The 16,504-nt window shown below is 46.8% G+C and overlaps 1 protein-coding gene across 1 annotated transcript in view; it reads right to left on the bottom strand.

Moving 5' to 3' along the window:
• Positions 1 to 603: 603 nt before the first annotated feature.
• Positions 604 to 16,504, bottom strand: part of LOC147665804 (cytohesin-interacting protein-like) — a gene marked incomplete at its 3' end in the record, with an annotated part of 94,583 nt that continues 78,682 nt past the window's right edge. Inside the window, exon 3 of the mRNA XM_086949473.1 lies at positions 604 to 658. Coding sequence (XP_086805599.1) covers positions 604 to 658 — 55 coding nt within the window. The remainder of the gene's footprint in view (positions 659 to 16,504) is intronic.

The raw sequence follows: 16,504 nt of genomic DNA, 5'->3' as shown, positions 1-16,504 counted from the left end.
CATTGATTTCTATGGGAAGGTATCGCAGTACCAGTGGTTGGCTGTGTGTGGTTGGGATTACCTCATCCCTGAGCTAGATTAAGTTATTACCGTTCATGGTCCATATTTGTCTGTAATAACTTAAGAAGTGAAATTTGAGAATAGCAATGACCTTACTCTTTCTGTGGGTGGTCATACATCTCTCCTTATAATCTCTTCCTTGCCTTCCCTTAATTCCTCCTTTCCCCTCTCTATTCCCCTCCCATTTAATAGTAATTATTTCCCATTTTCCAGCAACTCCCCTATCCCTGGCACATTTTCAATCCACTCCCCCGTGCCTCCCACATTAACCACTGAAACGTATACTTATATGTGTTTGTGAATAGCATTTTGTAGTACATTTTGCACTACAAAATTTACTTTGTGCATAGGCCTCAATGTGGTTATGTTGAATTTATGTTGACGGGCATGGTTAAGAGTCTACTAATGTATCATGCTTAATGATCTCAGGTTGAATCTGATAGAGTTTGTTCCACCACTTCAGATTCAGAAGATATATTTGCCAAAAAGTTATAATAATGCATCGAATGTGAAATATGCTTCTTTTCGGGTTCTTTTTCTTACCTGAATTTCAAACCCAAATGCTTCATTATCTTGTTTGGCTAAAACCAGGATTCGCCTACGAAGAGAAATAAAAAGTACACTCATTAAAGCAGCAATGTCTGTACTTAACGTAAAAGGAGGGTGTTACGAGTGCACACATGAATACTAGGGTGTGTAATCATGTGTGGCACAATTAATGTCACATGTGTGATCATTCCAGTTACACATATATCTTAAAGACAAGTTGTGTGATAAACATCAGTCCCTTGTATTTTTAGGAAATATTTTCTTTGGCAGATAACACGTGCCTGCTAAAGAACAACATATTTATATGTTGGTGTGGTAAGCATCAAAATCCACATTATATGACAGTGGTTGGGCAATAATTGTAATTGGGTGCTATTTATCACGTCCAATAAATTCTGATCCCTGCTGTGTTGAAGTATTGTGGGTGCTTTAAATATTTCAGTTTTCTGCCAGACGTAATCAGAGCCTATGTTTCTTAATATTATAGACATGCATACAGGAGCATAGAAATGTAAAAGAGAGAGAGAAACAAATAGGCTTTTTTCTGGTTTAATTGAAATTCAACAATATCCAACAAAACCTACTCTTTAAAAAGAAAAACCACGTCATTGTGCTTTAATGGTGTGAAGGGCCACTTGTGATGCAGATGCTCACTACAATGAAGCTAATTGCAATAGGCCACTAACCACTGAACCGGCCCTGCTCTCCTTTGGAACAAAGCAACAGAAACACAGTGTGCTGAAAATATGAGGACGATATGTTTTACTCGTGCGCTGATGATCTACTTGAATTACCATAAATATTCTTCCTGCTTTCAACACACCTTAGTGCAAGTTCAGTTCAGTTCAGTTCATAAAGCTTTATTCGATTGTTACAAATTTACAATCATAAAAGCACAAATTTAAAAGTCGTTTTTACATTACATTCAATTAGATAAAAATTACAGAGTAGCAGCTATCATATTGTGCAAAACGCAATCATAAAAATGGACAATGTTATTTCATGAAGAATTAAAACCATTCGAGTAAAAATTCATAATTCTACAGTAATAATTCATCTTTTCCTTAAATAAAATACTCTCTTTAAAAACATGGCAAGTCTCCATACTGCACAATCATTTTCCAGTTGCTGGAGTTTTAGAAAGCAGGACGACGTTGTCTTAGTCCATAAGCTTTTAAGAGCGGGACCAGCCACACTTTTCCTAATTCAAAGTAGAATATGCAGAAAAGGACGGTATGGATTGTGGACTGGCATGAGTGGTTATCGCATGGACACGGTGCAAGGTGTATCGACCAGTCATTCAATTTAGGCCACGAGACCATTCTATGGAATATATTTAACCTACATCTAGCCACTAACATTCTATCGAATGTAGCAGTTACATATGACAAATATGGCTCCATTCCAAAGGTAGTTAAAATAGTTTGATGCTGGTTAACAGTATGTTTAGTGAGTTCACTAGGCAGTCTGGCCTCTTCTAACATGCAGAGCCCCACACATTTTAGTGTTTCCTGCAAGATTTTCTGCAAGGAGTTTGGGTCTGTAAAATACTCTATGTTCCCTACATCAGTCATAAAATACAGAACATAGCTGATCCATGGAATTTTTAACGCTCCATCTAGTTTTAGGCAATCAGCAAGAATATCCCGATTTAGCTGCGTCTGTTCCTTGATCCAGATACTATGCCACAATAGTATTGGTTCTATTTTAATTAAATCGGAAAAAAAGGGAGGCCCAACTCTTCATGGCAAAAAAAAGCTGATGTACTCGGGGGGACGGACAGTATAAATCTTAAAAAAGAATTTTCCACTTGCTGCCGCTGCATTGTATTTGTTAGACCCCCAACTCCTGCTCCATACATCGTGGATACACCTCGCTTTATAAATATGTATCAGCTCCGCAGGGGGTTTCCGGCCCAGTTTCTTGGAGAACCTCATCAAAGCATTCGATGTCCGGATAAGCATCAGTTTTTTGGCAATTATAGTTTGGGCCCACGATTCATTTTGGTTAAACAAGACGCCCAAATATGAAAAACTCTTGAACTAGATCCTACATAAAAAACAAATAATCCGTTAAGGATCCTTTGGAGGGCAACTTGAGTTCTTGCCAACATAACTGCATCATCCGCATATAGAAGTGCCGGGATGGATCGACCTGCAACATGGGGGAAATCATATGTTGTTCTAACTAGTGCCTCTCCTAGCCCGTTCGTAAACAAGTTGAAAAGTAAGGGGGCCAGCACGCAGCCCTGCCTCACCCCTCTTCAAACAGGAAAGTTAGCTGTATGTTCCACCCCTGTTCCAAACCGTACACTAGCTTTTGCGCTGCTATAAAGAATCCTTTGGAAGAGAATGATTTGGGGGTCTACTTTCAGGTCCTCAAGAACTTCCCACAATCTTATATGTTTTACTGAATCGTAGGCAGCGGTTAGGTCTACAAAGACCATGTACAATCTACTATTTTTTGCCCTCGAATATTTTCTTATGAGTAGGGATAGATTTAAGCACTGCTCCAAGGTTCCAAGCCCGTTTTGAAAGCCATATTGTAAGTCATTTCAAATCTTGTTTTCTTGCGTTTATAACCTGTGTTATAATAGGGCTCCATAGAGCAACATTACATTTAAACAAGTCTATCGGGATGCTATCTTGGCCGGGTGCTTTACCGGTCTTACTCCCATGTAACTCTCTAATCACTTTATCTAGAGTGAAATTTAAATTATTTTTTGGGTGGTCATGCTCTAATTCTTCAACCGATATAATATAGAAAGCGTCAGTACCGTTATATACCTGTGCAAAGTGAGTTATCCACTCCTCCTCTGAAATAGCATTAGCTATTGATGGACCTTTGTGTGTGGTTAGGAATGGTGTCTTCACTGCCCTCCAAAAAGCTGCACTATCCTTTAAAACTGCTGCTGTGTGTAGGGCTTCCCATGCTTTGTTTCTCAAGGTATTCTTTCTTTCCTTTAATGCCTGTAGGTATTCCATCCTTGCAAGTCTAATCTTCTCCACTATTCTAGGATGCCTATGTAATTCTAATTATGGGAGACTAATATATTATCAATTTTAGAAGCACCTCTTCCATTATATGTGCAAGGCATCAATACTGGGGGCTCCATAAGTTCATTTACAAAGCCTAGGTCAAATGTAGCTAAAATTTCATTAAACAGATCTCCTGCCGTGGAATGACAGAAATGAGTTAAATGAGTTGATTCCTCATATATATGACCACATAATCTCCAGTCCTCAATGGGGCACATTGCACAATTAAAATTGCCCATCATAATTAGCAGGGCTAGCATTACACATTGCATATAGTTCCTTACTTTTTTAAAACCAGATAAAGTTCTGTTGAAATCACATTATTATAAAAATGTACCAGTATTACACATTGGTTCATAGGTATAGACACTTTAATTATCTGATAAAAGCTGCTACTCAAAAATGCCTATATTTTAGTAATTACCAACTTATTAGAAATTTACAGGCTCAGGCCGCCCTTAAGCCTTCCCACGAGGCCTTTCACGGCTGGTGTATGGAAGATTTTAAATCCATTGATATGAAGTGGCTCATTGACCCAGGTTTCCTGTAGGCCTATTATATCTCTATCCTGAATGAACGTGTGCCACTCTGGGTTATCTATTTTTGATTGCAGCCCTACTATATTCCAGGAGATAATATCGCAGGGGGGCTCATCACCATTCAAGGACGGCAGCAGTTGCGTATGCCAGGAGTTGTTACTATCACCAGTGCAAGGCAGTTCAAGTGTTTGCATGATAGAAGTGGCGTTAAGAGGTAAGAAAACCTCATTACCTTCTTCTTGGCCCCTCATTCGCTCAACCCCTGGTCTTAAATGATTACTAGCTTCAAGCACCTTGTTGCTTCTCCCAGATGGAGAGAGAGATCCTCCCCGATGCGCCTTTCTGCCTCAATATTCTCGGTGGCATGGTATGCCCCCGCATTCAGTCAGTCAATTTCCCCCAGAGAGCTTAGAGCTTCAAATTGGTTACTAGTTGGGATATGGAATCTTTGTTGAAACCCTCCTAAGCAGTTCTCTGTCTCATTGTGGTGTTGTAGGCGCCTGGGAAGTTGATAAAAAAAGCCCAATGGAAGGATATTTATACCCCTTGTAGAGAGGTATCTGGATCCAACTCTCTCCAATATGGTTTTAGTCAGGTTAGGCGTGCCAAAAGTTAGCACTATACAATCTTGGCAGGGCTTTACTAGATTCTCCTACCCATGCAATTCGTCTAGCCATTTTAAATTAAGTAAATAAGGTGTTAGTAAGCCCAGTCCTTGCCCCCAGATGGGGAAGAACCTTATTTCTCAAAGTTGTCCAGTGCTCTACTGTACCGATTGGAAGTGGGGGGACATTCGCTAGGATTACCGTATATGGAGTTGCTTCCGGGGAAGGTTCAAGTTCCTAGATTCTAATGGACATTCCTACCTTGATGTTACATTGCCAGTTGTATTTGCAGGGATATTCACCATAGCGGTGGTCTGCATGGAGTCCTCTGCCCGCCTCCCTCTCCCTGTCCCTGGTGGCGTGCCTTGCCTAACATGGATTGCCTGCGCTTGATTATGGGAGGTGTTGGGTGTTCTGGCTCTCAACGACTCTAATCTAATCCGGGCATTTGGAGTGTTCAGATCTGGCTCTGTCTGCTGCTGTCGTACAACCCCACTCTCATGGCTAGCTAAAACATGGCTACCTTGCATTGCTCTATTTGAACTCGGGTGAACTGTTTGACTAAAGCAGCTACACACCGTCGGGTTAATATTCATTGAGCTCTCCAGTGATGTCAACCTGTTGTTGATTTGTGTGAGCATTTGCTTTAATGGGTCCAGCGGATGTACCATGTTACAACGCATACCGTTACAACTACCTACCATTACAACGCGACCATTACAACGCATACCATTACAACGCATAGCGCTTTGAGGTGCTGGATAGTGGTAAGTATAATTTACTATTCTAACTCCAGTCCCCGTGGACCCTAGGGAAGGTGTTGGATAGTAAATTATACTTATTCCCTATCCTAGAGCGCCCCCCAGCGCAATGCGTTGTAATGGTATGCGTTGTAAAAGTCGCGTTGTAATGGTAGTGCGTTGTAACAAATGCGTTGTAACAGGTGTATACCGGTCCAGCATAAGCCCCACTGTCGATTCAAGTTTTGACAAAAAATCCTCCCACCCAGATTCAGACTGAAGTCCTGGACGTGAGCTATCTTGACCACTCGTAGTTAGGACCTGCTCTTGATGTGGTGGCTTTCCCACAGGCTTACTCTTACAGGCCTGATTTTTTACAGAGTTTCTTAATTTATGTATACCCTGTCCCTTTCTCTTTTTAGGTGGGGGCGTAAGTCTATCACAATCAGTGGATTTAGCCTTTTGGCCTCTGGTGGTCACAATTGGCCTAGGCCTTTTATTACTAGTCTCTGGGTTCTCTAATGAGACTACATCCTCTGGATCCTCTACAATAGACTGGGACATTATGGTTATACATGGATTACTATTATGAGGGATTTCTACTGCGGGGAAATTACTACAGGACATACTGTGTGATTTTGTGGATCCAACAAGAGCCTCCGCTCAGTGAGCTGTATTTCGTGGATTAACGCTGACTCTGCCCTCGTTAAAAACATATCTAAAGTTCCCACCACCCCCCGCCCCGTAAGAGATTTACGCCTATTCATTATAGATTACAGGTCCTTCACAGTGACTTTACACAAAAACACTGCACAATTGATAATGATTGATTGCCACCAGTCCCAAAATTACATTCCTGCCCGGGCCCCTCAAATCAATTCCTGGGCTCTACCAAAATCAGACTGATTGGGGTTCTGCCTAGGTATTCTTAAACTCAGACCATATGGGTAAATAAAGTCACTCATAACAGTGCCTTCTTTCCTGGACTGTAGTATATATACAGGGCAGTCCGGTAAGTATTTCAAAGGGTAAGGGGTGGCCCAGCCCGGCCTCTTACGGTCCCTGACGGGCACAGATGGGCCTGCCTTTGGCCAGGGCTTTGCCCGGGTGCTGAACGCCCGCGTCCCGTGCTGCAGGATTGGTAATCCTTTTATGCGCCTCCTGGCGCTCAGGTGTCACGTCGGCAGCGTTTGCGCCGCTGTTGATGCCGGGAAATGCAGTCCTGGTTCTACGGCCTGCAATGACTCTTCTGGCGGTAGCGGCCCCCAAACAAGTGGCACAACAAGGTCTATAATGAGCTCCCGCGCTGCGGGAGCCTAGCAATCATTTTATGCACCTCCTGACGCCCAGGTGTCACATCGGCGGTGTTCACGATGACTCTTCTGGTGGTGGCGGCCCTCAAACAAGTGGCACAACAAGTAAGTTGACCAACCGTCCGTAAATGTCATGGACAGTCCGTAATTTGGACCTCACGTCCGTTGTCCGCAGCACTGCCCCCCTGTGAGAGGCCTCACCTTCCGGATGGGGCGCCTCGCGCTCCTCCTCGAGCACAAGAGCAGCCCCTCCCCGCCCATTGTCATTCTGTATGGGGCTGATGATTGCCACATACAGAATGTCAATGGGGCAGTCTGGGCTGGTAAATCATGTGGTGGCCTTCTCATGCCTCGGTGTACAGCAGGGAGTTCTGTGAAATAAAAGGCAAAACGCTAATGCTGCAACTTTAGCAACGTAAGAAAACAGTTTATACAAAGAAGCCTGTAAAATAAGTTTAAAAGAATTGGTTATCGTTCTTTCACTGTCTCATAATTTTTTAACTGAAGTATTTTCAATATTATATCCAACAAAGCCATGGTTGCTGCTTTTTTATTTTAAGCAACTAACCGCAATTAACAAAGCCAATAGTCCTGGTTTTTGTTGGTGTAATGATACTTGCTGTATTATATATCTGGATGCAATGACAGAAACAACATAATACTAGTCGGGCGGAACACTACGCTAGAGCTGATTTTTATCCTAGGTGTTTTAAACTATGCCCTTAATTACATCGAACACCCCCTTTGAAGAGAACCCCCCAGTTTCTTTACACCACTTCAAGCCCTGGAAACAACACCATGTCACAGTCACCTCACATCCTGGCACTGTGACTCATGAGTTCTACGTTTTCAGACTGACTATGTGCAGATGCATGGTGAACTTTCCCGCACCTCACCCCTTGCTTTAGGAACTACAGCAAGGGTGAAGTTATTCATGGGCATCTTCTGTCTGCAATTCTGTAGACAAAGGCTCAGCTCATAATGTGAAAAGGTGGGTGAGTAAATAAGTGAAGGAATGTGTGAATGGCTGGATGGAAGACTGAAAGGATGAATGGATGAATGAAAGGGTGAATGGATAGATAAAAGAAAGGATGGATGGATGAGTGGAAGTATGGATGAGGGAAAAGGTAAATAGATGGATGTATGGGTGGAAGGGTAGATGGATGGGTAAAAGGGTGGATGGGTGTATTAAAGGATGGATGGATGAGTGAAAGCTTAGATGATGGGCGAGTGAATGGGTGGATAGATGAGTGAAAGGATGGATGGATTGAATTGATAAGTGAAATGGTGAATGTATGGATGGATGAGTGAAAGTAATTGTAATTGTAATTGTAATGGTATTTATTGAGCGCGATTGCTGCCCATAGGCGTCCAAGCGCTGAGATGACCAGTAAGTGACGGAAGGGGAACTAGGGTACATAGGATTTGACAAACAGCAATGTTTTTAGGTTTTTACGGAATGAAAGGAGATCTGAGTTGGACCGGAGTGAGAGGGGAAGGTCATTCCAGAGCCTGGCGGTATTCAGCGAGAACAGTCTTCCCCCGGCTCTAGCTCGCTTTACTCTGGGGACAACGGCAAGGAAGGCCTCCGTTGATCGCAGGTTCCTATTGGGATGGTAGGGGGTGACAAGATTACTGTTGATCGCTGGGCTTGTTTTCCAGAAGGTGCGATGCGCCAGGCACAGTGCTTTAAAGGCCACTCTCTGCCTCACTGGCAGCCAGTGGAGACTTTTTAGAGCAGGTTTGGCAGACTGAGTGCGCGGGATTTCCAGCAAAGAACGTGCTGCACAGTTTTGAACAACCTGTAGTTTTCGGAGTGTAGACTCAGGTGCCCCCAAGTATAGGGCATTGTTTGAGTCCAGGCGGGACTGGATAAGACCTTGAACCGCTACCTTTTTAGCTTCTAGCGGAAGCAACGGAAGAACCTTCCTCAAGATTCTAAGTAGGCCAAAGCATGTGGCAGATAATTTTGTGGCCTGGGTGGAGAAGGAGAGTTTGTTATCCAGCCACACTCCCAGGCTCTTCACGCTTTCCTTGGGGGTGGGGGGGGACCCAGTGCATTGGGCCACAAGGAGGTGAATGGCACTGGGGAGGGTGGGCCTAAGAGCATGAGCTCCGTCTTATCCCCATTTAATTTAAAGGGGGAGTTGGTCATCCAACCCTTTATGTCCTCTAGGCAGTTTAACAGATCGGCTGAGGAATGCCTGCTGTTCTCGGTAGCCAGCGAGACCACAAGCTGGGTGTCGTCGGCGTATGACACGATTTTAATGCCATGCGGTTCGACGACACTTGCCAGCGGCCTCATGCATACGTTGAACAGTACAGGGCTCAGGGAGGAGCCCTGTGGTACTCCGCAGCTCAGGGGTTTGCTAGTGGATACTGTTACACCGTCGAAGATCTGAAACGACCTCCCAGACAGAAAGGAGTCAAAACACCTTAGAGCGTCACCTGAAACTCCGATGTTGTGGAGACGGTCCAGCAAGGTGGAATAGCTGACCGTATCGAAGGCGGCACTTAGATCAAGGAGGATCACTGCCACTGAACCTCCCTGGTCTAGTATCCTTCTGGTTTCTTCGGTGACTGCTAGTAAGGCGGTTTCTGTACCGTGCTGTGGTCTAAAGCCTGTCTGGGATGTGTGTAGCAGCGAGTGGTCCTCCAGGAACTGAGCCAACTGTGCATTTATGTGCTTCTCTAGCACCTTGCTCACCCAAGGGAGAAGTGAGATGGGGCGGTAACTGGAAAGGTCGTTTGGATCTAGGCTGGGTTTCTTTAGCAACGCCCGTACCATGGCTTGCTTCCAGGCTGTAGGGACAGAGCAGGCGAAAATGGACGTATTTAGGAGGTCCAGGATTACAGGCAGGGTGGCTTTGCTTGCCTGCATCAGGACGTCTGGAGGGGCAGGATCACGGGGGGAACCCGACTTGACCGAGCGGGCCACTTTACTTAAAGTGTCGAGGTCAAGAGGGAGGAAATGCTCGAGCAAAGGCTGGTCTGGACGAGGAGGTGATCTGAGGAAGAGTGGTTTGATCGCTTCCGGGGGTGTAGCTGCAGGTTGGAAGGTGGAATAAATTTTTAAGACTTTGTCATGAAAGAAATCTGCAAGCTCGTTGCATTGTTCCTGGGTTTTGATAGGGAGGGGAGCCGTATTGGCACTAGAGCATTGTTTAGAGTGGTAGATGGACAAAAGGATGAATGATGAGTGAAGAAGTGAAAGGGTGGATGGATGAAAGAACGGATGGATGAGTGAAAGTATGGATGAGTAATAGGATCAATGGATGGAATAAATGAATGGATGAGTATATGGATGGATGGATGGATGGATGGATGGATGGGTGGAAGGATGGATGGATGGATGGATGGATGGATGGATGGATGGATGGATGGATGGATGGATGGATGGATGGATGGATGGATAAGTGAAAGGGGGATGGAGAGAGAAAGGGAGGATGTTTGACTAAAAGGGTGAATGGGTGGAAGGATAAGTGACTGGGAGGATGGATGAGTAAGTGAATGAATGAATGGCTGGATGGGTGAAAGTGTAAATGGCTGGATGGATGAGTGAATATATGGATGGGTGAAAGAGTGGATGGATGACTGTACGGATGGATGAGGTGAAAGGGTGGATAGATGAATAATGGATGGATGACTGAAAGGGTGGATGGAGGGATGGATGAGTGTAATGATGGATGGAAGGATATATGGTGGATAGGTTTGCAAATGGTTGAATATGTTTGGATATAAATGGGCACATAGATGAAAGGACAGAATGAATGGTGAAAGACTGAATAATATATAAAAGAATGATTACACCTTGTAGCACCCATTATCTTAAGTAGCATTTCCTATACATTGACTTTTACATTAATATGAGTCATTGTCTCTATATAATGTGTGTGATGTAACGCACTCCGACACCCTGCCCTACATAATTGGGATGAGTAACACTATAAGAGAAATTAAATACACATGAGAGACGGTCTAAGTGAAGATGAGGGGCACCACTGAAGGGTGATAGCAAGGCAGGACTGGCCGGATCGGGCATCGGATGTTTCCCTGGGAGGCTGGAAAGGGGGGGGGGGGGCGGTTTTATTACTGAGGGCTAGCACTGCAATGTTCCTTGTATATCCAGTAGTTTTCAATCAACAATAAAAGCGGTTTCACTTATATTCAGGTGTGGTTCACCATTTTCTGGTGATTAATGTAACTGCTGGAGCAAGATGCGAATTTTGAATTGTCTAAGGCAGCAAGCTGCAGCGAAACTGAAAAACTGTGAAGTGCACGATTGTCTCAACCTAATATAAACCTATTTTGACTTGTACTTAGATGGTTGTCTATTTACTTACATATATACTATTGCGCAACCACCTCTGACATATCTGTAAAACTTACATTTTGTCCTAAAGCTTTGTCCTGAATTTTGACCTTTTGTCCTTAATTTTTGTCCTGAATTTTGACCCTTTGTCCTGAATTTTTACACTCACCGTCCTGAATTTGCACCTATGCCAGTTGGTCACCCTAACAACAAGGTCTATAACGAGCTCCCGTGCTGCGGGAGCCTGGCAATCCTTTTATGCGCCTCCTCGCGCTCAGGTGTCACATCGGCGCTGTTTGCGCCGCTTGTGGTGCTGGGAAATGCAGTCCTGGTTCTACGGCCTGCAATGACTCTTCTGGCGGTGGCGGCCCCCAAACAAGTGGCACAACAAGGTCTGTAATGAGCTCCCACGCTGCGAGAGCCTGGCAATCCATTTATGCGCCTCCTCGCGCTCAGGTGTCATGTCGGCACTGTTCGCCCGGCGGGTGGTGCCGAGAAATGCAGACCTTGTTCTACGGCCTGCGATTACTCTTCTGGCAGTAGCGGCCCCCAAACAAGTGGCACAACAAGGTCTGTACCGAGCTTTCAGGTACCTCTAATGTAAATGTTCACTCAGTGCAAGTGAACATTTACATTAGAGGTACCTGAAAGTGTTATGTCAGACTCTGTATCTGTCAAGATATGATTTAAGTTCAAAAATAACCCTGGGCGAAGCACTACGCTACGCTCGCGTAGTTTGCGAAGTTTGCCCAACTTCGCACTACGCGAGCTGCACGTAGCACAGTGCGAACATGCGTAGTGCAGCGTAGCGTAGTGCAGCGGTCATTTTTTGCTTGTTCGTGGTCCTCAACGCCATGTTCGTGACCGCGAGCAAGCAAAATGACATGCTGGTGAGATTCTCAACGCGGGGAGGTCAGGTTTCTCATTGCGAGTGGTTGCGCATGCTCGCGACCGCTCTCGATGAAAAACTACCAGTTCACTTTGAGAAAGCTGCCGCTCCAGTAAAAATCTACTCGAGCAGCAGAAAACTACAGCTCGCACTGTGCAAGATGCCGTTTTCAATGATTGCACAGTGCCGGATGCTTGTCCGCACTGTGCAATCATTGAAAGCGCATCTTGCACAGTGCGAACATGCTACTACGCAGCTCGCGTAGTGCTACGTGAAGTTTGCGTAGTGCGAAGTGCACTTCGCGTAGCTTCGCGTAGTGCTACTTCGCAAACTACGCCCACCCTTATTCAAAAACTAAAGTTCAAAAGCCATCCTGAAAACATTTTGAAACGCTACGAATTTCAATGTGTGCAGCCAAATTGTGTTTGTAGGCTTTTATTGTTAACTTCGTACATACAACACCAAAAACAACAACCACATCACATTGATAAGTGAACATTATGGATTTTGTCTCATAAACAACTTAAAGGGATCAATGTATGCCTCTCTGTTGAACCAAGGCAATGGGGCACTATCCTGTTTCAATAAACTCTAAATCTGATGATAAACCACCTTGAATTTGGATGTAATCTGTTCATTATTTTCCAGATATGTATTCGTTAATACGTTCTGCTCCTAAGTGCTCTTCTGGCTAGTCCACCGTTACATCTGGCACTGATCTCTCGCATTAATGGCTCACAATAGATGTTGGTTACAATTGCAAATTGTAATGCAAAGCCGTACTGTGTTTCATTTGCATTTGTTGCATGGTACATTGTATTTATTGCTTTTTTAGGGATTATTGATTGCACGACTTCTAAATGTGCTTTATTCATTGTAAGCACCACTTGTTGTTCTCTTTTGAAAATAACAGAAATAAATGTAAAAATATGCCACAAAACTGAATGTATATGTCGAAAAAATAAATGTCATAACGAAAATAGAGGAAGATTCCGACCTAGCTTTGTAAGACTAGTTATTAGAATATATCATATAGGAATCAACATGCTAGAGGTTGCATGTTCCTCTAAGGTTTGGTGAGGGCGCTAGGCCCTCATTCTGTGGAGTGGTGAATGAGACACGGACACAGTGGCTGGGGATAGGTAATGGGCCCAGAGCACGTGCGCTCGGCCCCTTTTATTGACCAGGGTCATGTGCTCTATAACGCCTGGTGGTGGGTGGGTGTTAGGTGTATTGTTACAGCAGGAACTCAGACACTAGACCGTGTCTTCCGTCAGTACATCCCTCCCAACCTTAGTTAAGAAAATTACCCTAACTAAAGTCCAACCTGTGGGAAAGAAAATAGTTCACACCAAACTCATAACTTAAAATCACGACGACTCCCACGTGGTCTTCTCCACTGCTGGTCACGTTGATTGCTGGCAATGTTGTCTCTTCTTGCCTTGGCATACTTGCAACTTGTAAGTGGGCTTTACAGTCTCTCTCGCTCTGTTCCACACCCTGCGAACGTGCAGAAGAATAAATATATATAGAGTCCCAAGTTTGTTACTTTTCGCTGGACCGTGCTGGTCAAAGTGCTTGGTTCAAACTGGTGCCTGTTCCTGACGAGACCTTCAGCTGCAGGTTATCCCTCTCATGGATACCCCTCACTCGTGGGTGTCCCCTCTCATTGGACGACCCGGAGGCCCTTCTGCCAGGCTTCCACTGGACCGGTGGGCATACCGCCTTGCCTCTTCACACATGTTGAAGGACATCACTACGGGGCCTCTTCTCCGTGTCCGAGTTCCACCTGAAAGGGTGTTGTTGGCACTGGTTCAGTCGTGTGCGACCTTCGGTCTTTCAGGATCTTCAGCGTGAACTTCAACAGTCCGTCTCTCGTAGTGGGACCCGCTGCCACCGGTGTCCCTGAGGCCTCTGCCCCGGGATTTCCGCGCCCTTATGTCCGTTCCATCCCAGAGGTGGGTGTTGCCAACAGACCGGCCTGCTCGCTTCTGTCCTTCCTGAATGACTGTCAGGTTCGCACGTGGATGCTCGCTTCCAGTGATGTTACAGTGTCCCGGTCGTGCGTGTGTACTGTTGTGCACCTCACACGTTCTCCTCGGTGTTTCCCCTTTTGTATGTCGTAGTGTCTTGGTCCACACTCCTCTTGGCTCTCTTCTATCCTCTTGTCTTCCTGTCGTCGTGCTGCTTAGACTTCTTCTCCTTCTCTTTTCTCTTTGGTGGTGGCAGACGTGCCACGCAGACCTTCTCCTTTTCTTCTCTTCTCCTTTGTGGCGTTGTGCCACTCCTTCTCCATCTTCCTTTGCTTTGGTGGCGTCGTGCCACTCCGGCTTCCTCTCCTTCCTTTTCGCAACGCGGTCTGGTCACCTTGCTGTCTTCCTCTTCCTGGCCAGACTTCTCCAGGCAGCGTGCACTCCGCCTGCTTCCATCCGGTCTTGTCCTGGTTCACGGACACTGTCCCTACTCGTCTGTGACTGGACCGGTCGTTGCGATCTTCCCTTCAGACTTTGAATGTTGCGTTGTGGTTGTTAAAGTTCGCTAGTCGTTGATCGTGGACTGTGTCTTGGTGTTTGAACTTCTTGGACCTCTTGCCGGTCCACTCTGCCAATGCTGGCAGGCTATCTTCTGTTCTCTTGTGGGATACTTGCTGTGTTACGGTTTGTTGACCCTTGCTTCGGTCACTTCCTTTCGTGACCCCCGGAGGGTCGGCTTTTGGTGCGGCCATCTGGCTGGCCGGCTTCTTGGGTGCGTCACGTGGTGTGACCGTCCAGGCTCTTCGTGCGACCGTCTGAGAGGGTCGGCTATTGGAGTGGCCATCTGGCTGGCCGGCTTCTTGGGTGCGTCACGTCGTGTGACCGTTTGAACTCATCGTGCGACCGTCTGAGTGGTCGGCTGTGTGGGCGACCATCGGGGTGGTCTTCTGCGTGAATCCTCACGCTTTGCTATCTTGTTTGGTCGCTCTTCGCTCCGTTCCGGTGCTTTAGCGTTGGCGCGCTTTGGTCTGCGCTCTTCCTGTGCGTCATTAGGTGCGGAGGGTTACATCACCGCTCCGAGCTTCTTCATGTTCAGGTCACTCCCGTTACTTCATGGGGTGTGCTTGCTTTTCTTCTGGGACCTTGGAGCAGTGTCGGCGGTCGGCGCGCTTCCTCCCTGTGTTGCACTTGCTTGTTGGGGAGTCTCGTGGTGGTGCTCCTTTCCTTTCTTCCGGCAGCGGTGACAGCCTGTGGCCACTAGGCATCACTGTGCTTTCCATTGGTGTGGCGTCAGTGCTTCTGAGGGATTGCGCTTCTGCTCAGTCGTCCTTCTTCTGTTGCGTGGAGCTTCTTCCCTCCTTGCGCCGTTCTGCGCATCGCAGTGCAGTGCTAGTCCGGGTACCTGTGTAGAGTCCTTGCGCTCCTGGCGCACTCACTTGTCGGTGGCATCTCTCCCATGGTGTGGCATCTGTGCGCCAGTCCTGCGTAGCTCTGTGGCATGTGCCTGCGCTTTCTCTCCAGTTAGCGACACTGTCTCCACACGGGTGGACTCTCCTTAGCTGCAGGGGAGTAAGTGACCCATTGGGTGCAGACTGTACTTTGGATGCCACTGTCTTCCCTTTGTGGGCACTGTCTCTGTGTCTTCACACTGTTGCAGCCAATGTACTGCTTATTCAGGTTGCTGGGGAAATGTCTCCCGCTGGCCACTAGGTGGCAGTGCTGGGTTAGTTTCTAGCAGGTCACGGCCGTTTTCCTTCTCGCAGAGCCCTTCAGTCGGATCAGGGAATTCCCTGCTTGCTGCCCCACGTCCTGGCCTGTGAGTTTGAGTTATTTTACATTCCACTGGGGCTTTGTGTGGACGGACGCTCGTGCCCTTCTTGTTGCCCTTGTTCATTTGATGTGAGGGGGGGCTTGGGCTGCAGTGGCAACCTGCGGGTGGGCTCCGCTTGATCCTGCGACACTGGGGGCAGTCGCACCGATGTGGGGTGGGCACCCACTCTGTTCCTTCACGCCCGCAGCTCTCCACACGCTGCAGGCTCGTTTCCCCGTTGCCACAGCAGCCTTGGACACACGGGCTGCGCGGCGGGCAGGAGTCAGTGGTAGCAGGCTGTGGGTGGGCTCCGCAGACCTAGCTTCTCTCTATGTCTCTATGTTCATATGCCGCATCGCGCCCGACAAGGCGCCATGGTAGTGCGGGTGGGCTCCGCTTCAGAGTACGGTCATAGGGGGTCGCTCCTGGCTCGCGCTGCCCCGCAGGCCTCTCCAGTGCCCGGGCTTACCTCCGGCCGGCGGGCCTTCTTCTTTGTCTGTGGCCGTGGCGAGTGGGCTCCGCCCGGCGCTCACTTCTTTGGGGCACAGTTGCGGCCGGTGCAGGTGGGCTCTGACCGGTCCACACTTTCTTCTGGTGCACACCTCATCTCGGCTGACAAGGGTGGGCTCCGGTCGGTCCGCTGCATTCCAGGCACTTCCCTGCAGGTTTGGGAGAT

The sequence above is a fragment of the Lissotriton vulgaris genome, unplaced genomic scaffold (genome assembly GCF_964263255.1).
Source record: "Lissotriton vulgaris unplaced genomic scaffold, aLisVul1.2 SCAFFOLD_765, whole genome shotgun sequence".
In the NCBI taxonomy this organism is placed as follows: domain Eukaryota; kingdom Metazoa; phylum Chordata; class Amphibia; order Caudata; family Salamandridae; genus Lissotriton; species Lissotriton vulgaris.
The sequence above is the reverse complement of the archived record's forward strand: the minus strand, read 5'-3'. Positions and strand labels throughout refer to the sequence as shown.